This window comes from Ixodes scapularis, unplaced genomic scaffold (assembly GCF_016920785.2).
Source record: "Ixodes scapularis isolate PalLabHiFi unplaced genomic scaffold, ASM1692078v2 PGA_scaffold44__24_contigs__length_19508400, whole genome shotgun sequence".
In the NCBI taxonomy this organism is placed as follows: Eukaryota; Metazoa; Arthropoda; class Arachnida; order Ixodida; family Ixodidae; genus Ixodes; species Ixodes scapularis.
The window spans coordinates 8,487,641-8,509,962 of NW_024609873.1; the positions used below are offsets into that span (position 1 = coordinate 8,487,641).

General features: G+C 43.5%; 1 protein-coding gene across 5 annotated transcripts in view; it reads right to left on the reverse strand.

Moving 5' to 3' along the window:
• Positions 1 to 6,370: 6,370 nt before the first annotated feature.
• The window catches only part of LOC8028195 (golgin subfamily A member 4), a 63,914-nt gene continuing 47,962 nt past the window's right edge, over positions 6,371 to 22,322 (reverse strand). For 2 of the 5 annotated variants that reach the window (XM_040501180.2, XM_029994861.4), the window contains 7 exons: positions 18,502 to 18,632; positions 17,301 to 17,408; positions 14,903 to 15,030; positions 13,605 to 13,710; positions 13,114 to 13,161; positions 12,309 to 12,398; positions 6,371 to 6,611 (listed from right to left, as the gene is read on the reverse strand). In XM_040501180.2, the coding sequence (XP_040357114.1) occupies positions 6,561 to 6,611; positions 12,309 to 12,398; positions 13,114 to 13,161; positions 13,605 to 13,710; positions 14,903 to 15,030; positions 17,301 to 17,408; positions 18,502 to 18,632 (662 nt within the window). In that variant the 3' untranslated portion in view covers positions 6,371 to 6,560. Of the gene's footprint in view, positions 6,612 to 9,838; positions 9,886 to 12,308; positions 12,399 to 13,113; positions 13,162 to 13,604; positions 13,711 to 14,902; positions 15,031 to 17,300; positions 17,409 to 18,501; positions 18,636 to 22,322 lie in introns of all 5 variants that reach the window. The other 3 variants (XM_029994862.3, XM_029994860.3, XM_029994863.4) reach the window with 2 other exon arrangements.

Here is a 22,322-nt window from a genome sequence, read left to right on the forward strand (position 1 = left end):
AGATCACCCTAGGCTTAGTCCTCGAGTTCGTCCTAGACATCCTCTAGGCATCGTCCTAGACGTCGTAAAGATAACAGCTTTGCTGGTCCTCCATCTTCACATGAAGTGGAAGATCTCTAATTTTTTAGTCCCAACCAACATAGCTTTCGTAAAGGGTTGTCCACCACAACTCCGCTTATTGAAACAATTCATGAATTTAGTGTCACTCTTAATTGTACCAAGCAAATGGATGCAATATTTCTTTGTCTATCCAAGGCTTTGGAAAAGGTATCTCACGTTAGGTTGCTTTTAAAACTGCAGTCCATCTTAAGAAATGAACTTATAATCAACTGGTTACGAGGCTACCTAGAATCATGATCCCAGTTTGTTGGAATTAGTGGTTTGCGATCTTCATGTGCTTCAGTATTATAGGGCATTCCATAAGGTTCTGCCCTTGAACCTCTCTGATTCCCGATTTTCATTAATGACATCACTTGTAACATTCCTGTAAAATTACGATTGTTTGCTGACGCCACCATATTGTACACCGAAGTCCGTGATGTAAATGACCAAGTTCACCTTAACAGTTGTCTTCCTAAAATTCATGCATGGTGCTTGACCTGGCAAATGTCATTAAACCCCATAAAATGTGTTTACATGCACATCGCTTGTAAGCATAGCCTTCTAACTTATCGTATGCATTGGAGAGTCATGTCCTTTCTGAAGTCTCTTCTTATAAGTACCTGGGAATTCCAATTAGCAAGGATTTAGTTGGAATGTTCACGTGACCTACATAGCACATAAGGCATTCTCGAAACTGTGGTACTTGCATCGAAATTTTAACAAGCTGATGTAGATATCAAACTGACTGCCTATAAGACATTTATTCACTCTACTCTCGAATATGCTGCAATCGTATGGGATCCTCTACACTGCACAAAATATTTCTTTAGTTGAGAATGTACAGAGGAGAGCACTCAGTTTTATGCTTAACAAATATGGTCGTCTAGATTCGGTCTCGGCCCTTTATGAGCAGGCTGGCTTGCCTACATTGCAGTACAGACATAAGGTAGACAGATTGAAGTTTATGCTTAGTTCAAGTTCTGGTAATGAAAACTTTGATAAAGCTTTATACGTATTAACACCACTCGGGGTCACAAGATATCCTTCCAGGCACCGAAATAGCAGAGCCTTCGCAGAATAGATACTTTTTAGTATTAAATAAATTTTAGTAAAGACGCAGGTGAGCTGGTGACGAGTCACAGTCAGGGTGTCGAACCGGAACCGAACCGAACCGAAAACCGGAACAGAACCGTTATTTTTAGCCGAACCGGAACAGAACCGAACCGAAATCTTCGCCGCCATCTTGGAACTGAACCGGAACTGAACCGGAAAAAAATATAACGGTAACCGGTTCAAAACGGTTCGCGGTATTTTTTTGTTTGTTAGTATTACAAATTTATTATTTGGGAATAAAAAAACTGGCAGCTGTGTTCCTATATTGATCAAATCGTCATATACAGAATTGCAATGTATAATAAATCCTGGTTTTCTGCGGCGCTTTCTTATTGGCACTGTGATTAGCCATGTGTCACATCGTCACGTGACGTCATGATGTCAGGACATGCTGTCAAGTAATGTCACGTTACGTGACGTCACGTGACTCACCGCGTAGATTCAAATTAAGGACGTCGCTAGATCTATTAACGTTGTTGATACCGTGACGTCACATGACATCACAACTTCGCACTGAGAGTCGCGTGACACAATGATGTACCCGATTGTCATGATCCCGAGTCGAATGCTCTGGTTCATGACAACCAGCATCGCCAAAAATTCGGGTGACGGCTCGTGTTCAACTCAAAGATTATGATGGGCCCGAGTCCCACTAGAACTAGAAACAGAAACAAACGACAGCGACAAGCCTCAGACACATGCAGCATGTTCGCGATGGTACCTTTATACGGCTTTGAGTTGTTCGGTGCTCGAGAAGTTAGCACGAGCGTTTATAAGCCTGCAAATGGTACCATCGTGTGCATGATACTCATGTTTGAGCATAGTCTTCTTTATTCTACGAAGCCTGTCAAATCGCGAAATACTCTGGTTTAAGGCTAGCCGCTGTCGTTTGTTTCTGTTTGTCGCTTTAGTGGGGCTCGGGCATTGTAGCCCAACTAAAACTATATCTGAAGATCAGCCCATGCTCTCTGCTTTGCCAACCCTGCGTATGACTATGATAAACACTGACGGTGTGTATATTAGGATCAGATCACGTGGCTGATAGTTCTAATTGCGAGTTGAGGAGGGGAAAGCAATTTCATTTCTTTCTTTCGACTGTCTTCCATTTCGCGGAGGGGCAAACTAATGGATGCTTTTGTAAGTTATCAACGTCAGGGATTACATTTTAGCGGTATTTATTGAACTTAAGGTAAAAAAAAATGCTGCACGACCCATTTTACATGTATGCACACCCTTGAGGCTCCCAAACATGTTTTCGTTATTGCTGAACTGCCTCAAAAAGTTGTCCCGAGAATAGAAGTGTTAAAGGGTCTAAATGTGACGTATTAGTCCGACGTTACATGAAACTATTAGTGTGTACGGGAGGGATACCTGAAAAGAAAGATCCTAGTGGCCTCAGGGGGATAGCAGCCGCTCTAAGTCTCACAGGAGTGTCGTTCTCAAGTTTTCCAAGTTTCGACCGCCCTGTATTTTGTTTAAACTTCACAGTGTGGTGCAAAGTAAAAGCAAGGAAGAATTACTGTTAACAAGTGACACAAATATAATTGTCGAGTGAACACCACTCAATACGGAGCAGGCAATCCCTGAGGAACAAAAAGTATCTTGAGGAGCAACTAAAAAAAAAAAAAAAGGGAGTGGGGAGGGGAGTAGTTTTAAAGCATACTGTGTCGTAAAGATTCCTCTGCCCCGCATTTTTGGCGCAGACTACAAAGCGTGGCCTGGAAACGGTAGTGACAGATGGGTAGTTGGTAAAACTTTTATTTGTAAAAACACTCTTGCCAGAAAGCACGTTTTCGTCGTGCGAGTTACTCGCGCCGTGCCTAACGCCGATGCACCAACAAGAAAAATGTGTGCCTCTCAAATACATAGCTTGCACTGAGCGCGAAACTTTTGCAGCGTGCATTTTGCCCCACCGAATTTGATATTCTCAGCAAGAACAACTCGCAATGACAACCAGTATCTAGTGCGATTACGTCACGCGCAAACCATGTTAAATACTTCAGCTTTCTGGTGAAGTGCGACGTTCGCAACACCAGCAGTAGACGTCCAAGGTGTAAAGTTGTGTAGTATTTATAGCAGTCTCGCGATGATATACGGCAGCCTAATGAGATGTTGGAGCACATGACTGATAAAGAACAGAGTCGTGAAGTAAGGTTCCAAAACAAGTGCACGTAGAACCTAAGATAACATTAGCCTCCCGAAGTAGTATCTCGCGGCGTTTCGAGCTGAGGTAAGCTGATGCCCAAAAGTGATTTATATTAGGATTTATAAAATTTTCGTTTGCCCTGCGCGGAATCTATGTTTAATTAGGAATATCATTTTATGCATTTCTATGCATCTCTTTTTGCAGTAAAGCGTTGTGTAAGGGATTATTTAGAAAAAATTGCGTGTCATCTCCTTATTTCTGCCCATTTCGTGTATTTGCCATCCGATATATCATGTGACCACAGTGTTTTTTGGCATACCCTGCAACCCAGTATTTTACACTGCAAAACAGCTAACAAAAGCACGTTGCCGAAGACTCAACAGCTGGCGTATTTTCGAGTATCGTCCTTCCGTGTCGGTCTCAGGCGGTTATGTGAACTTCATAAAGTCAAATTTATCGATGATAATAAAAATATACTTAATTCCTGTCTGAATATTTGGCAGCATAAATAGAAGATCCTCACCTCAAAGATATATAAGTAAATGCACCTTTAAATTATCTGAAAGATGTTCTGCAAATCTTTTTCGGCGCTTTTATCCTCTATAGACACGTTATAGGTGATTTGGAAAAGGTTTAAATATTTTTTTTTTTTTATTTTGAAGCTAATTTAAATACCTATATGTTCCTCACGCATATATAACTTCTCAAATATATAGAAGTTTATTATCGCCTTTTTTATGTGTTTTTATTATCGCGTTTTTTTACTGGAACGAATGGTGGAACTATGACGATTGCACACTTAAACTCTCAGAAAGTGTCCGATTAAGTAGCTTCCGAATTGAGTAGAGCACGAAATACCACTCTGTTCTATTTAACAAAAATCATCAATTAGCGAGGGTGATGCTCATTTGCAAATTAAATTGACCGGCATTTTGTCAAGAGCAAACCACAACATCCAGGCTATGCCAGTTTATCCAATATAAGAAAATGTACACATGGGTAAGCACTGTTTTAGGTCAGATTCGATCTCAGTACGAAGGTCCCCATAGATTAGAGTGAACTATTTCAGCCACTCCTTTTCGCATGACTCGTCGCCCGCATCATGGTGCTGAGAGCAAACAATGCTAGTTAGAAAAACAAGCATTGCAATTGTCGCTTAGTGTTTCTATAAAATATAGACTGGAAGGACTTGTCCCGTGACTTTCGTGACATTTTGAAAATTATATTGCCTTAAGCTCAGTCGTCTCGTAATCATATATATATATATATTGTGAAAGGTATTCCGTAAAACACATTTTATGGTATATATGGCGACGAGGTGCCCATTTCATGATTTTATTCACTGTAATTAATTCCTTAGTTCAAGGGCAAAACCACGATTCAACATCTGATACTGCGATACAAAGTTGTACCAATCACGGGTATTTTAGGCAACCTACTTCACTTCGCGAAAACATTTCGATTCAGGTACAATGTATGTGACTCTGGTAAACGAAAAGATGTTGAGTCGTATAAACTCGACGTTTTGTATGTTAATGTAAATTTTCTTGTCTTGTTGTGTAGGAATAAATAACAGAATTTTATAATTTTTGTACCTGAAAATAAAACTGGATTGAACAAACGATAAACAAAAAAGAAGAAAACTATATACTGTAAAGACTTATTTTTCGTGGGCTCAATATTTCGCGATTTAGGTCAAAGCTGAAGTTTTGGAATAATTCGCGGGTTGTAATTTTCTCGACCGCGGTAGAATCTCAATATAAATTTCAATGTGTTTACATTTTACCGAAATTTTTCGCGGGACCCATTTTTCGCGAATTGTAGGCGATTCACGAAATTCTCAAGAAGAGGTCCTCGCAAAAATCAGATCGTTTACAGCAGTTAGTTTCACGGCCTAAATAGTGCCTATTGACAGAACAACGCGGAAAATATATTCTCAATTTAGCGGTTCAAACCGGTTCGAACCGGTTCGAACCGGTTTGAACCGTTATTTTTTGCGCCCGGAACTGAACCGGAACTGAACCGAAAGCCGTGAACCCGAACCCGAACCGAACCAATAAAATTATCGGTTCGACACTCTGGTCACAGTAGAAAAACCCAGAGACAAGGAGCTTAAAAGGGGCAAGATCTGAGACAATATTGTTCTTGTCCTTCTTAGCGGTCCAAAAGTGGAACAGGCTACCCGAGGGAATAGTTCATTCTTGCTGCTTGTCAGAATTTGTTACACAAGTAAACAACTACCTACCGTAAAATACCGGGCAAGCGCCCACTCAAAATTTTGAGATAATCATGAAAAAATGGATGGGCGCTTGTCCGGTCATCAATTCTACATATCAATGTACTGTCACTGCGCATATTTTCTCAGATTTTACAAATTTGGGAATGGGCGCTTAATGTGGTATGGGCGGATGCACGGTATTCTACAGTAGACTTTTTCCCCTGCTCAGTGTGCATTGTGTTAGCAGGCTGTGTCTGTGGTTTGTAGGCCCTATATTTTTTTTGCTTCTGGTGCACTGTCTTTGTCGCTTTATTATATTAATTGAATGTGGTTGATCTTTGTATTTATGCTTTGAATAGTATAAATATGTGAGCCCATTCTTGAGATTTTGCAAGGAAGAAGATCCTCCTCAGCATGGGGGAGGACGAATCCGGCAACAGTGGACACGCTAGAAGGGGGAGAGAAAAGTGGAAAGCGCGAACTGGTCGTCGGTCTTTAAGGCACTGTCGGCCGTTGGACAGTTTTTGTATATTTGAAGTGTTTTTCACTCCTACCATATCTCCAAGTTGGAGAATGTAGTATTTATAAATAAAATAAATAGCCTTGTGTGCTCGAGGTATATCTAATCAGCCTGTTGCATCTCTCCGAGCTATTTATTACAAGTACACTCGTTCAATAGTATGGGAGCTTCGGTAGACTCGGTCTTGCTTCTTTGATGTAAATTAATATGTATCAGCAGACACGAGCTTAAATTCAGCTGAGCACTCGTCGAAAGAAAACCAAGCTGAACGTCCGCTTAAAGAATCGCCACTTTTATTGCATCAATAAAAACTAGAACCTAGGTAACATGAACCATGGTGTGTTGTCAAGCGGTGCAGCAAAAACACTGTTTTCTCTTTACACCCCCGGGTTATCGTACAAGGGAAGCACTTTTTTTTTCACCGGCAAGAACTCTGGAGGTTGAGGGGAGGGGCACGGCCCTCACACTTTCTGTACATTTGACGACGACAGCCTTGGATGCCATTGCAGTGCCTGAGGAAAAAAGGACGAGAGAAAATGTGCGAAAAAGTTCACATGCTAAGCGAGCTTCTGCCAGATTCTCCAATTCAAGCATAGGTTGGTGTTTACTTTTTAGGGTGCACAAATTTACCGCGTGAAATTGTCCTTCACCCTTAAAACATTGAGCCCCAATGACCTAAAACTGGAGACAGGGAAAATAAAAAAAATTACAGGAGGACTATCTGTAGGAATGCAAAAGCATACATATGCATAGTGTATTCCTACGAGCTGCGCGCCCTGCTCTCCTCCGCAGAGTTAGGCTGAGCAGCCTCTGCGGAGGCCGGCCGGCCGAGCTCTGGACAGCGGCGCACCTGCTGCTAAAGAGCGGTGCTGTGGCGTGCGGGCCGCAGTCAATCTGGTGCGTCGCAGCCATTTTAATAGCCGTTCTGCGGAAGGAATTTCTCTGCCAATTTTTTCCCAGTTACGGTGCTGAGGGAATTTCTCTGCCATTTTTCGAGGTAACGAACAGAGCCTCGAACAGAGCTAGCATGCTTTATATACATGCTGTTATCTTACCATCATACTAACAGTACTACATACTTGTTCATGCAAGCTTACTGTTGACTGGTATAGACGTTTTCCTGAAGTTTACTATTATGTACATATGCCACTATGGAAACAGTGGTGTGTAAACAAAGTCGTCATCCTCGATTCCCTTGCTTCTTTATTGTTTTCCTACTTCTGAACTTGCACGTGAATAATTTGTGGAACATCCTCGGAGGCAATGTGTTGAACGAGGATAGTAGAGTTGGAATGGTTCAAACCGGGAGGACATGTAAAAATCTATAACGTCGTTCCAGAAAGTCCAGTATGCACCGTGATCAAGTTTACTCGTGGTCACAGTCCTAATTAAAGTGTCTTCTAACTGGTCCCTCTGATTGGCAGATACGAGCAGATGGCACGGCACTTGCAAAGATTCCTGTCGAAAGTAGCCTGACGGTGATTCTCGGTTACAACAGATCAGCATTTAACGCAGAATGTGTTTTATGAGGAAGTTGTTATGCACAAGCATCATGAATGGTCGACACGAGCGAATGTCGCGAATGAGCATCATGAACGAGCGACATGAATGAGCAACACACTGGGGGTGTTATACACCATTGACCCCTTAACCGTTTTGAGTTTTAGGAATTTCCTGAACCTGAACTGCTTAGCGTCTTCACAATCAAATTTCTTGCCGTCAAATTTTTATAGTCGGTGACAGGTTAAGGGTAAAGTGGAAGCTCCTCCCACCTCTTTCCCCCCTTAGCGGAGCAGCGGATGCTGGAGAGGAAGCAACCTCTCAAGCGTTTCCTCTGGCGAAACGGAGAGGTGGAAGGAACTTCCATTTTACCCTTATCCTGTCATCAACTATAGACAAGTGTCTCCTCTGTTCCATGGGCGCCGCCATTTATGTTTATGCCGACGCCATGACACAGTAGGGGGCTGCAAGTTTTGCAAGACTTTGTTTTTTCAGAAACCTTCGGACACTGTAGTGCAAGAACGTCAGAAATACAGTCACAAAGCACCAACAACAACACCGATGCCACGAGTGCCGTAAAAAGTGAAAATCTTGTTTTATGTTTAGCCCCTCTCTTCACAATTGAGCCTGCATTTGAGATTACTATTTCTCTTTTTATCACTGGGGGCTAGTATTTCAGACACTGGTCGATAGCCACAGACAAAATGGAAAGAAAATTAAAAAAAAAAAAAAAAAAAATTTGTGTTGCCATTTGTTGGCAGAGCTGCAAACCAAGCCATGAGCAAGCCTGGGTCGTCCAAAACCGTTGAGTGCATGAAACATGGAAAGCAGACAAGCTCCACTCATCCCAAATGGTTAAGAGAATAAGGTTATATATAAAGCTTGTGTCCCAGTGGGGCTCCAACCTGGGTAGGTGTGGTGGCAGTTGCATGCAAAGGCCACCGAGCTGTGCAGCACAGCTAATCTGCAAGCACTGCGGTCCCAGCAGGAAATGCCGATGGGGGCGGCACGACGTCGTACCATATATCGTGTGACCGCTCGCCTCGTTGACGTCGCGTATCGTGAAAGAGCCACGTAAGGTAGCGCCTGTGCGGCATGCTCATTCGCCAGGTCTTGACCTGGCTAACATCTGTGGTACACAATGAAAGAACTAGCCCAAACCCCACACGGAGTGAGGTTTGTGCGGGACACATTCTGTGCTCCCTGTTTTTGTCGGCATGATCGAGCTCACGTAAATTTTTTTTGACAAAAGCTTCGTAATTGAAATACTCTTCAAATTATTTCATTCGAAGAAATCACTTTAAATGATTTAAGTTTGTACTGGGATAACAACCAGTTTTGACAGATACTGCCACATCAGCCCCAAGAAAAAATCTTTGTAGAGCATGTAGCGAAAGGCTACGGACAAAAGAAAATTGTCAAAAAGTATGAGGGCACTTTCAATACTACTGCATTTGTCCGATTTATCATTGAAAGTACTAGGTAGCTTCTCCTGTGACCAACCTTTCTACGAAAAAAAACGCGCAAAGGTGAAAGCATCAAAGTTTTGAGCTGTACGATGGTTTTCTTAGAAAGTCGAGTTTGTTTGCAAACTACACCTCGATAAAATACAACCTCCGATACAAAAACAAAATATTGTGCCACTTTCACGTCGCAAAAAAAGTGGGAAGATAAGCGAATGCGCACATAGCATCTTAATTGCCAAGACGGGCTGTTACAATTGCAGCTGCATTAGTGTTTATTATTGATCAAGTATTGCTGGCCACATGCTGACACTACTGCTTATGAAACTTGTAAGTGAAAACAGAGACGCACACAAAGGTGACACCAGACCCTCCCCCCAATCCTAGGTCTAATCCCCACTTCTGCCGTTTCAATCTGGATAAGCACGTATCGGCATATCGCTATACATACTGCCTGATGCACGTTGAAAACCGTACTGCACCGGCCAAATTTCTCGCTAATAGCGTAAACTAGTGTCGTAGTACCTCAAAGGCAGACCAACCTTACGCTGTCTAAACACGAACGTCAAATTTGTTTCCTTAAGGGGACAATGACAAACACTCATCTGTGTCCCCTTCCTCACATCCGTCTCTGTTTGCGCTTAACTGTTTCCCGAGCCCCATGCACCAATTAGCTTAACAACATGTCTCACTAAATTTGGTATACTGCCGAAAGCAAGGTCTGCTTTTCAGCGCCGACTGCCAATTTCGAGAGAATGTCTGGGATGCAGTGTTACCTAGTAACTTCGGCCAGCGAGCACAGGGCCTCTCTTCAGGACTTCATCTACGAGGAAGCAAGAGTTGCGTTAGCCAATGCACTAAGCAGTCGTCGCATCTGCAGAAACCATCCTTCACCACTCCAACAGGCACACTATACTCCGTTCACCCCTAAGCCGACAGTGCGGAGGAGGCCATACACGCAGGCTCGCAATAATTCAAATTGGGATAGTACATATTTCTGGTTAATTCCAACAAATTTAAAAATTTTGGTTGCCCTGCAATGTTTTTAATGCATTCATAATCCTCTTAATTGGAACGGCCTTTATGTGTAATTTATACTTTCTAATGCAAAAGCATTAACTATCCCATGCAGCGGAGCTGGTGGCATCTGTTACTGAAATAAAAAAAACGTGAAAGAAATGCCCATTCTCCCATTAGCTGAGCAAAACGGCTCCTACATAGCCATTGGTGGCCGCTTCACGAGAGTGTGTCAGGTGTTGCCGGAGGGGAGGAGGGGAGGAGGGGAGGGGGGGGGGGGGGGGAGCTCCGGCCACTTCCCGAAAATGTGCACTCGGTCGCCATTCTCGTGGTAGGCGTTGCCGGAGGGGGTGGCGGGCTGCGACCGCTTCTGCTCTTTTTGGCACCGAGGAACATGGCGGCGCCTGAAGGCATCTATATCGTCGGCGGCCACAATATTGGCAGTAGCGAAACGTAGCCGTCCACGCCAGTATACTGCAGGCGACATAAGGGAGTGGAAGAACGACATTCATGCTTTCGCATTCACAACTTGTAAGAAGTGCTTTGGTGTCCTCGGAATTTTGTTCTCGCGGCCCGTTGAGTGAGCTTCTTTCCGAGCACCGGTGCACTGCAGAGAGGCAACACCCGCAGGGCTTGCTTCCGCGGGTGCTGATTCTCCGCAGTGCACTGGTGCTCGGTGAGAAGTGCACTCTACGGGGCCCAAGTAGGGCACCATTAGAGACACTGAATGTTCCCACGGTACCGAAACTACCAAACTCTAGGCGCCAAGGTGGCAGCTCAATCTTGTTTTCTTTACTGTGGCCACCAAGAGTTTTTAGAAAGCATGTCTTTTTGCATAAAAACAAACGAAGAAAGCTCTTTTTGTAGGAAATTTTACTGGAGATTAGCACAAAATGACAGGAGCATGATGTTTTCACAAAATTTTAGTTTACAAAGTTTTGCAGCTCAATTAATATTGTTTTTATAAAACCACATCTCACTGGTGACTTTATGTAGTGCGTCCCGACCTGGACGTGTCCTAGCTTTGGTGATCAATTGCAGAGCGTCTGCTTGGGAGACGGGGGTTGGCATCCCGGAACCCTTTATACATTCTGGCGCCAAAATGGCCGATCAAAGCCAAAACTGAACTGTAACAGCGGACGCTATTGAATGCGATACACTGGCAAACAAACATACAGTGACTCTAGGCACCATGAGCTATGAAAACGGGCACGGAAATTTCAATAGCAACTTGTGCGGACGCTGTGATGTGGCGGCATGGCAAAGGTCCATGTAACAGCGTCCGCGCAAGTTGCTCTGAAAACTGACATGCGGTGCCTGTTTCCATTGCTCACGTGTCCACTGCTTAATAGTTCACATTAGACAACTTCTTGGCCTGATAAACAAACTTAATTCTGTTGAGTTGTCCTGTGCTGTCCTGTGCGGCATACCTGCTTATGATCAGTAGGCTTATGTAGAGGATATCAAATATCTGCTTTGTATGTGTAGCCATTCATAGGGAAAATCAAAATTTTATCTTTCATCATATTTAGATGAATTTCTGATAATTCAAATAAAATTTGTGTTTTCCTGGACTTTGAATTAATGAGTCTACTTACGCTTTGAGCAGTCACCCGTCTATCTTTCACCACGTGATCACGCTCCCGCCCCAACCCACGTGTAGATGGTGCAGGGTCGTGCGATAGAATGTAGGCGGCCGATTGGTCTGGCGAGCGCGTAGCCTCCACTGCACTGTCAGCTTAAGGCTGGTCACGTATTTGCATTTCCAATCTGGGTATCGCAAGACTGAAGGTTTTGCAGTATTTGCGAGACAAAATTCAAGCACCATCTACGAGAAATGATCGCTTGTAACATTATCCAAATCATTTCGAGCCCACGGTGGAATAATGATAAGCAAAACATTTTCTGTGCCAACTGGCACGTAAACTCCACAGCCACCCCACAGATGATGCCAGTGCGTCCTACAAGGAGTTGCCACGCAGTCGAACATGCTTAAACGTAAATGCCCGAACCAACCTTTAGGGGTGAACGGAGTGTAGTGGGGGGATCGGGGAAAGCGAACCAGGCTAAGCATTCCAACACCAATCCCATTAAGAGGTGAAAACGTTCTTACATGCCCACTATCAGGCCCCTGTGTGTCGTTGGAGAGATTGGGTTTTGATGGCGTTAATGGCGGCCGGCGTTTGTTAACGCTACGCTCTCAAAAATTTGCTCAGACCCGGAACTCACCTGCACTTGTTTGGCCTCTTCTCTTTGCGATATCAGGGTCTTCTGCTCGTCCGAGAACTTCAGCACGGCAGCTATGACTTTGGATAACGTCTGCGGGGAGAACGAATTCTGGATTATCTGGACACCACGAACAATTGGAAAATTGCCCGCAACTTTAATGCACCCCAAGAGCACCTTAAATGCATAGCGTTTACAAGTCCTCTGTGGCCTCGTAGTGTCACCCCCCATCACGTGACATAACATGACACCGTGGCATTGTGCGACACTGCGACGTCGTGTAACCATCTGATGCGATGTCGGGTCATGTACGCCACAGTGCTACATGATGCCGTGGGGTCACATGATGTGACAGGATGTCGTGGTGTCACGTCACAGTGTTACACGACACTATAACCTCGCAGTGCCATGTGACAACCGTCGCACTGATGGCATCGCGTGAACACCGTGATCTCATTGTGTCATGGTAACATCAATGTGACCCTATAGAATGCCTCTAATGTCACATGAAAACCGTGATGTCATCAGCGTGATGCGAGCATCAAGTGTACATGCCATGAACAGAAAAGTGCTCAAAGTTGACCCCACATAAATGCAGTATTTAAAAAAAAAAAGTTAGTTATAAGTTGTTTCTTTAAGAAATTTTCTCTAAAATTTGCAGACAAATGTATAATCTCGAAAAATTAAGCCCGCCAAAAACAATGCTAGTCTGTTTAGTAGTCAAAAAATCAAATGCTATCATAACAGAATCAAAATATTATTTTGTGGTTTCCACGAGGCTTTGAAAAAGCAAACGACGTCCACGAACCACTGTCTCCTTGCCCATCATGTACTCGAACAGGATGTTCCTCAGGTACTGAAAAGAGAAGATGGTATTTTAGATCAGTGGCCATCATTTGTCGCTCACCTGATGATCAAAGACAACAAATTATACACTGGAGCTTTTGATAGTCCCATTCCAGGAGAAGGTACAGTTGTGCATCTTTAACCCCACTATATGGACACCATTTTCGGAGATGAACTGGGTAAAGAAACATATTTTTGTCTCAGTGTTATGGACAACTCCCATCACGGACGCTTTTCTGGGAGAACGGAGGTGTCCATATTAACGAGACCTCAATCTGCATTTGAACACACAAGTGACCAATCCCAGCTTATCCGTTTGAACTCCTTATTAACTGGGAAGGGTGTACATAGCACACACACACTTGCACTTTATGATTGTGGAACACCTTTGCAAAATTTGCAAAAGAGTTTAAGCAGCATCAGGAACGCTTTGAAAAATAAGCCTACACACACCTCGTACTCGGTGGGCTCGGGGAGCTTGACGCTGTTCTTCTCCGTGAGGTTGGCGTTGTTGTTTTGTCGAGAGCCCAGGATGCATCGTAGGTCATTAATCTCGTCCCTGTTTGGTCGAAAAAAGAAAAAAAAAAATTGCTGCATTTAACCAATAGCTGCGCCGCTTTGAAGGAGTGTGCATTTGCTCTCGCAATGTTTGTTTCCAAAACTACAATCTGGTATTAATTCCGGTTCTGTCAAACGTATTAATGCTCAATGCATCATCACAGACATTTATGCCTAAGACCATTAGTTCTGTCACGTCATTTGCTACATCCGCCCCCTAATTATTAGCTACGGTATTCACGTAATCTGTGTAAAAGAAGAGACACTGCTCAAGAACAACTGGACTGTTCATAAGCAGTATGGTGTAATCGTCGAACGGGAAGATCAGTGAAGATCGGCGGTGTCCCAGTAGTGGTGTCCCAGTGCCACCGGTGCTGGGACACCGCCAGGATTGCGACCGGCGACAGCGTGACGCTTCTGTGACGTTGTCGGGCGGAAATCGAGAGACCGCTTTTTTTGGATTCACAGCGGTCGGAGAAGTGTTCCAGGTACCACAGAGACAGGAAATGTCATGCTCGCCAACGCATTCAGCCGAGCCAATCCAGTAGTAATGGGCGGGGCCACCGTTCTGTGGGTGGAGCCTAAAGCAGGGGCTAAGTGCCACCTAAATGTTGACTACAATCGTAAATATCGCGCTAATTTCTTCTTTTTTTTTTTCAGCAAAATTAAGAAAAGTGTGTTTTCTTCAAGCCCTTTAAAAGACTTCTAAATTTTCTTTTTTTTTATTTATGTGTCTTTTGAAGTAAAGTGTTTTCCCTGTTTAAGTACTATTTTAGCAGATCTGAGTCATCCATTGATGCCTAATTATGAGGCAGACACTCTCTTGTTTATGCATTACCACTGCTTCCAGCGTTTGCAGGCTTGTGTATAGTATTGATTTACTGCATCAATGCCGAGATCGGAAGGCCTTCCCCATCTGTCTTCCAACACAGACGGGGGTTCCTCAAAATCGAAGTTTGAACACCGTCCCCCCCCCCCCCTCCCGATCAACAGCACAATCATTAACAAATAGCCATCAAAGCGATCTCAAGATCACAACCGGAATCACCATGACAAAAATGGTCCCACTTATTTGCGAGCTGGACCACTCGTAGTGACTAGGCAACGAGGCTGCACTCCGAAATGAGCGAGTTATTGCACGGATGCGTCGAATTTCGCGCACGAAAACTGAAAGAAATGAAGAGGCACTTCACTGGTATTTCCCGACGGCCGACTTGAGGGCTTCGATCTGTTGGGTGTGCTGAAGACACTTGTCTGCCACGTTCCTCGGAGCCGTCTTGTGCGTCGGAGAGTGGTCCGCCGACGACAGGTTCCACTCCTCCTGGGAACGCGAGGCAGTCTATTAATCGAAAAGCGTGGCAGAATACGCTATACACATTCAGAGTGCTTAACTCTTGATATCATGGCTCGATTCCATTCGACACTTACCGTATAGACTGAACGTGTTTCAGATAAAAAAATTGAGAGGTGCACGATTCTCCCCAAATGTGTAGATATAAAGTTTATTTTTACTGCAAATTGAAAACAAATATTAAAGTTTGACTGCAAATCAAATCAAAATGCTGTAAACAACTTAATTTTTGTAACTAAATATTGTCAATTTCGCAACTTCAAAAATTGTTGGGAAAAACTGATCTCATGAATATATTGTCTGATGGTGTGTGTACGTTTATACAGCCTGAACTTAGTCTGCCTCAACGAACGACTGGTCTCTCAGCTGTGGATGAGCAATTCAGCCAGTGCGGTACAAACCGCTAGCCTGGGGTCTTTAAAGGCCGACCAACAAGCAGAGAGAAGGAAACTCTCCCTCAATTCCTCCGTTCCATTTGAGAAAGAGGGAGACCTCCTTGTCTCTACCGGGAATAGTTCAGAGATCCGCTCCTGTGTGGAGAGGAGGGGAAAAGTGGGCGAGAGGGAATGGAGAGAAGGAAACTGGGAACCGTTTTTTTTTTCCCGGTAGAAGACGATTCTGTAGGTCGGACTTTAACATGTGCCATGCGGTAGTGATACACGAAGGCACGCCGGTGTGATGCTCGTCCAAATCGAAACGGGCAGGGGGCGGGGATTGAGCCCAGGATCCCTGGGTTCTGCAGCGCAAGCTTTCGCTTCACATGCTCCGAGCTGGTGTGCGCCAGCCCACTCGGCCACTGATCCCCCCCCCCCCCCCCCCAATCATCTGATGAAAATGGATACACAGCGTATCACTCAAATTGCGAAATTTTGTGCATTTCAAATATTCCCAAAACCCACACTATGAAAAATTTGTGAAGCACTTTGATTTGTGAAGTACCCTATAGATTTGAAAACAGCTTGATCTTTTTTTTTGCAAATACTCTGAAAAATTTTGCTACCACGCCGGTGCAAAGCAGTGAAGCTTGTTGTGCAGTGCTGCGAAACTTGACGTTCGTGCACTAGTAGTGGAAAGCGGCGAAGCTTCACTGCTTCGCACCGGTGGGGAAGTGAAAAAGTTTGGTGCTCGCAGAATTCTGAAGACATTATTCGTAACAACTTTTAAATATTCGAAAAACTCAAATACATTAAGTATGCTGCAAACATAATTGGATAGCAAAAACACTATTTATGAATAATTCAAAGTTTCAAATATTACCACACCTTTACCCAAAAGCAACAAAATAATATGGCCCCTTGATCTTTATTTTTTACAAATAAATAACTTACCCCCAGAAACAAGTCTTTTCAAAACTGTCATGCGAGAGACCTAGAGTTTAAGAAAAGAAGCTTGAACTGATAACCATTTTTGATCCAAAATTGTTTCATTTGCCTAAAACAATAAAAATAGAGCTGAAAAAGTGGCATACTATAGTGCTTTCAATTCGTTTAAGGTCCATTTTTTTAATCCTCTCCAGTGGATCAAAATCAGGAAGGTAGGACTTTAGTTCATTGCACTTCGAGACCACAAGTTATACTGTTTGAATACCATGGCTGTGCCAACAGTAGTACCATACTATATAGGTGATGCATCATTTAGCTGCTGGCTTCAATGTCAGCTGGCAGCACTTTGGATGGAATGGTGTATACGGCCCACTTTTTCGAAACAAGGAATGCATAGAACTTGTATGGGCAAGAAGGGTGATACTCTGAACATGTAACACTGCTAACACAATATTCCAAGAGCAGCACAAAGCACTGCCACCGGTGCTGTATGAGTACCGGTTGCAAAATAAAAAGATGGTTTCATGGCCGGTGAGAAGGTACAACCTGCTTTCCCAAGACAAGGAATGCAACATGCTTGTATGGCCAGAAGGGTAGTGCTCTGACGCTGCTAGCACGATTAATTCCAAAGGTGCCACAAAGCATTACGACAGCTATTGTACTAGTACCGGTCACGTGATTGTATTTCTATATTAACATCAGCACAAAATACAATAAAAGGTAGCCTTGCAAGCAGTGGCAGAACCAGGAACTTATTTTTTTGAAACAAGGGGGTTGGAATGGCAGGATTTGGGAAAAGGGGGAGGGGAGAGGCATATTATCTGGCTGGCTGCATTCCAGGAAGGGGGGCTTCAGCCCATAAGCCCTCCCCAGCTACGCCACTGAAGGTGGGCACCATAAAACCCGCAAAGCACTCACCTCATCCACCTTGGCCCACTCCTCGTCCCAGCCACTGTGCTCCACACCGTCGACGGCTGGTGCCTGGCCCACCTCTCTTTGGAGTGCTTTGAATTCTTCTTCTTTTTTCTGCACAACAGTTGCGAAAGCAGAACCAGTGAGTTGTGAGTATGCAGTGCAAGTATGTGCTCCCAAGAAGTGGTTGAGAGCACGGCAGACTACTAAAAAACCGCTCCTCTCTTTCTTCTGCATGTTTTCCTTTAATGCACTTCACATTGAGCTACAGAAACTGCGTTTTCCTTCCACTGATATCTCGTCTGCACCACCATCCTCTCATTTCACACTTTGTTGGCCTATGGCACTGCGGCAACCACAGCTCGATGCCATTGCAACGACCAGTGGACGTGATGTGGCACGTTTGACGAATCCATGTTTCGAATACCTCGCGACATTGCTGCGACGCTGCTTGAAGCCTTTTCATATTGCTCATTCACAACCTTCCCACTATGAAGGGAGGTGAGAGCCAGTCATTCGGTCAGCTGTCCTCCATTTTTCGGTGAATTGCTCCACATTTTCCTCACTGCACCGCTTTTGGAAACATTATATTAAGTGCAGCAAAACTATGATTGTATACTAGCTTTGTTTCAGCCTAGGTAAGCAAGTTCTAAAAAGAAATAGCAAAAAATAAGAACTGCGGGTGGAATTTTTAAATAAACTACAAGAAGCTCTATTTGGAACGCACTTCCCGATCAAGATGTAATTGAACCAAATGATAAGCACTAGCTAGCAGTTGCAATTAAAATGCAATTAAATGCAAAGGTCCAAGCGAGCTGAACAAGAATGACGAAAATAATCCCTGGAGAAGGGAAACAAAAGGGAAAAAGGACAAACACAAATCTCCAAACACAGCTAGGTGACTGGTGCGCGACCAAAGAAATCCGCCTGGTCATGATATCGAACCAGGGACCTGTCCATTTCCAGTGGAGCGCTCTACCAACTGAGCTGACCCCTAGATAGCTCAGTTGGTAGAGCGCTCCACTGGAAATGGACAGGTCCCGGGTTCGGTACCCGCGGACAAGGTGGATTTCTTCGGTCGCGCACCAGTTACCTAGCTGTGTTTGGAGATTTGTGCTTGTCCTTTGTCCTTATTGTTCCCCTTCTCCAGGGATTATTTTGGTCGCACTAGCAGTCACCCTTTTAGTAGAGTAAATTTTCCACTTACCCTGAGGATGCCCTGGTAGTGCTTGTGCACTTCTTCCAAGGCAGCCACTTTTTCGGCCATTTCGGTTTCCATGGCTTCCATGTCTCTCTGGTGTTCTGCGGCGAGCCTGTTCTCCAACTGCTCCGCTCTGTCTGCTAGGGGCAAGAAGAAAGGCAGACAGTGCTTGTGTCACATTACTGTATGCATGCAAGCTGCTTTGTGTCAGTCACGATTGTAGCTCAGGATGCTTAGTACTACTATTTTGATTCAAACTCAGTGTCATCTTTGCATAGCAAAATTTAGAAGAACTTGAGGTTCGTTTCCACACAAATATCTTGAAAAATGTTTGTCCCTACAGGGACTGCTTTTTTGTTTCTGCAGGATGTAACATTGCAATTGCTCTTTTTCTTTCAGTAAACTCAGCCTCAATGCAGTCAAACATGCTCAAATGAATAACTAGGTGAAATTTTTACAGTTTACAGTGCTGGATGTCCTTTTAATAAATTTGGTATTAGCTTGTTTTTTGTGTTCTAAATGCAATGCAAATGCAAAAGAAAAAAGCAAAGTTATTGCAGACACACGGGGCATGGCAACACACTTAAAAGAGCCCAGTAAAATAAGCTAATTCTCTCCCTTTAAACCACTGAGTGCAATGAATAACAAAAGTAATGTGTCCGGGTCCTATTTTATGAAGAGGCCCAATGTGTGAAAAACAACAAACACAAGAAGAAAGACGTGCTCACAAATAATTGAAAATTGACACTAAACAAACCTTGATAGTTGAATTCTAAATATCCTAAAGCATATATGCTAAATTTGATTGTGGTAGGACAATATTAAGGACAAAAATCAATGTGTGCAAGTGTGAAGGTGCCCCAAAATTACATAGAGAAAAACGAGTTCAAATATTACCATAGATGTAAAACAACACTCTTCTAAACAGTCAAACAAAAAAAAAAAAGTTTCTTAATATTTTTTGTGAGAATTTGAAGATAAAGAGGACTGCGATGAAGAGAAGACGGCTAGGCCTAATTCTCAACATAAAAGTTATGGCAGCGGATGTCACAATTTGAAAATGCAGAGCAAACCCAACTGACTTAAATTCATGTTGTTCTGGCTTCAAATGTGTGACTAATTTCGCGATCATAAAAAGTCGTATAATTTTTATACATAGAATATAAAGATTCAAGAATAGTAATACTCCTTAAAACCCAGTCACATTTCTTGTGAAATATGGCAATTTTTCGACCCGCATCTCTCCTCAAAGGGGCATTAAAGTGGATTTTGATATCATCTTCTTTATGACGTGAAGTCAATCTATGCACCCTAAGCATATCCTAAAAACTCAAAATTACAAGCACACATGTCATTTTTTGCCCCTCAAATTTTGGCTGAACGTTGCAGTACACCCATTTTATAAAATATATCTCATAAAAAGAGTGTGTTGCAGTATTTAATCATGCTTTTAGTAAGGAAAAAAAGCCACATATAGTTTTAATTTTTTACTTTTTATGATTCTTAGGGCAGATAGATTGAGTTTGTACCATAAAAAGAGGATCTCAAAATCTGCCCCTTTAAAGGGACACTGACAGGGTACTTATGCTCGCCAAGCTTCTTTTTTGTACATTACATATGAGAGCGCAACTACCCAGAACAAAATTTCCGGCTCAAAATTCGTCTCCTTTCTGCTCGAAAACTGCCAATCGAGAACTGGCCGGCTTGAGTCGCGCTCACTCTCTTCTCTATGGTCACGTGCCATTCTCTATGGTTTAGACAAACACATCAAATATAATAAGAGTCGTGGGTCATCGAAGGCATCACTCAATATTTAAGATAGAAAAAATATGATACCCATTTTTTGTGGCTTCTAAAAAGCTGCAAATACATTGACTGAAAAAAAAAAAAAAGTTCCACAAAGAAACGAAAGCACTCTGTGCGTTTTCTGCATAATTCTGAACATGGCATTGTATCACAAAAGTCACGGGCTAGACGGCTAAAGGAAGTGGATTAAGCGATGGCAGCAGACGAGGGGCGTGGGACCTCTACTTCAGAGCTGTTGTTCGCGGTACAGGTGAATCTGTCTAGCTTCGGAAGAGGAATCTTTTACCAATCAAAACAATTAGGATTTATTCCATACGACGCGCCCGACCACCAAGCTAATCTGAAAGAAGATGTCGCCGAGTTATTGCCCCTTCTGCTGGCTGAAGACATCGCCCGCTGTAGAAATGTGAATTGGCAAGAGCTTAAGAAAAAGTGCAAATGTCGAGCACAAAGTGCTTGACTTTTACGTTTTTCAAGCAATATGCGATGTGTGCGTTTTTCGTCTGCTTCGTACAACAAGAAAACAAAGGAAAAAAGAAAAAGAAGAAAGAGAAAACGCAATCGGGTGTAACCACGTAACTTCCGGCAACTCAGTGATTTCCCTACACACCCCCTCGTTTTTCTGAAGGCTACCCCTTAATTCGCAATGGCTCCTCTATTCTCAGTGCCTCCCCCTCTAAAAATTTAAACCCCCCCCCCCCCCCCCCCCCTAGTTTCAATTCCTAGGGAAACCCCTGCGGCAACTCCCTCTTCCACTACATTTCTTCTTCCCCCCCAATCCAGTTTCAGTTACGATTTTGAGCAGTTGCATTTTTTTACTTTATTTAATATATATGTGACGCTGTAGCAAAATATTGATTGGGGCCCGCGTGTCTCCTGACACCATAATAAATCGCCTGGCAAAAAAATAAAAACATTTTGTTGGAGGGGATGTCAGTGTCCGTTTAAAGGGACACTGACAGGGTATTTATGCTCTCCGAGGTTTTTAGTTGTACGTGACATATGAGAGCTCAACTACCCAGAACAGAATTTGCAGCTCGAAATTCGGTTTCTTTCCGCCTGAAAACCGCCGATCAAGAACTGGCCGGTTCGAGTCTCGCTCACTCTCTTTTCCGCGGTCACGGGCCATTTTCTAAGGTATCGATGCGACCACCAAATTTAATCAAAGTCATGGGTCACTGGAGGCACACACTCAGTATTAAAAATAGAAAAAAATATGAAACCCATTTTTTGTGGCTTCTAAAAAGCTGCAAATACGTTGATTGAAAAAAAAGTTCCACAGACAACCGGAAGCATTCTGTGCGTGCGTCGTTTCGCGTATCGTGGGACTCGCAGGGACGGCGATGGCAGCGGACGACGGGCGTGGGACCTCTATTTCAGAACTGTCGTTCGCGGTACCGGCGAATTCTGTCTACCGTTAAAAGAGAAATTTGGGACTGATCAAAAGAATTGGTATTCATCCCGTACGACATGCCCGACCACCAAGCCGATTTGCACTAAGACGTCGCCGAGCCGTCACTCCCTTCTCGTGACTGAAGACATCGCTCGCGCAAACGTCAAGCACGACGTGTCTACTTCGAGTTGAATATGCACGCGTACGATTTCTTCACTAGGTGAGAATGTTGCCAATGCGTGGTGCATCCCGACTTCGACCCGGGAGTGCTTTTGCTAGAGGAAAATCGGCAGCAAACTTTCCAACTTAGTTTATTAGCTGAATTATCACCAAGGAAAGATCCCCCAGTTTGGTATGCCCCATTAGCTCAGTGGGAAAGACGTCCCCTTCACATGCGGTAGGACCGGGTTCGATCCCCCGTGAAACTTTTTTTTTTCTTTTTTCAAATATTTTTTGATGTCTACATTTCTTGTTTTTTTTACAATTATCATTGAAGAAAAAAAAAAATAATAAGAAACAAATGTTGTGGACGAGACGTCGCTGAATTAAATGGTATGGGATTTCCTTTTTGACACCTGCGAACTCAATGTAATCTTTTTCCACAAAATGCAAGGAGCATATAAATCAG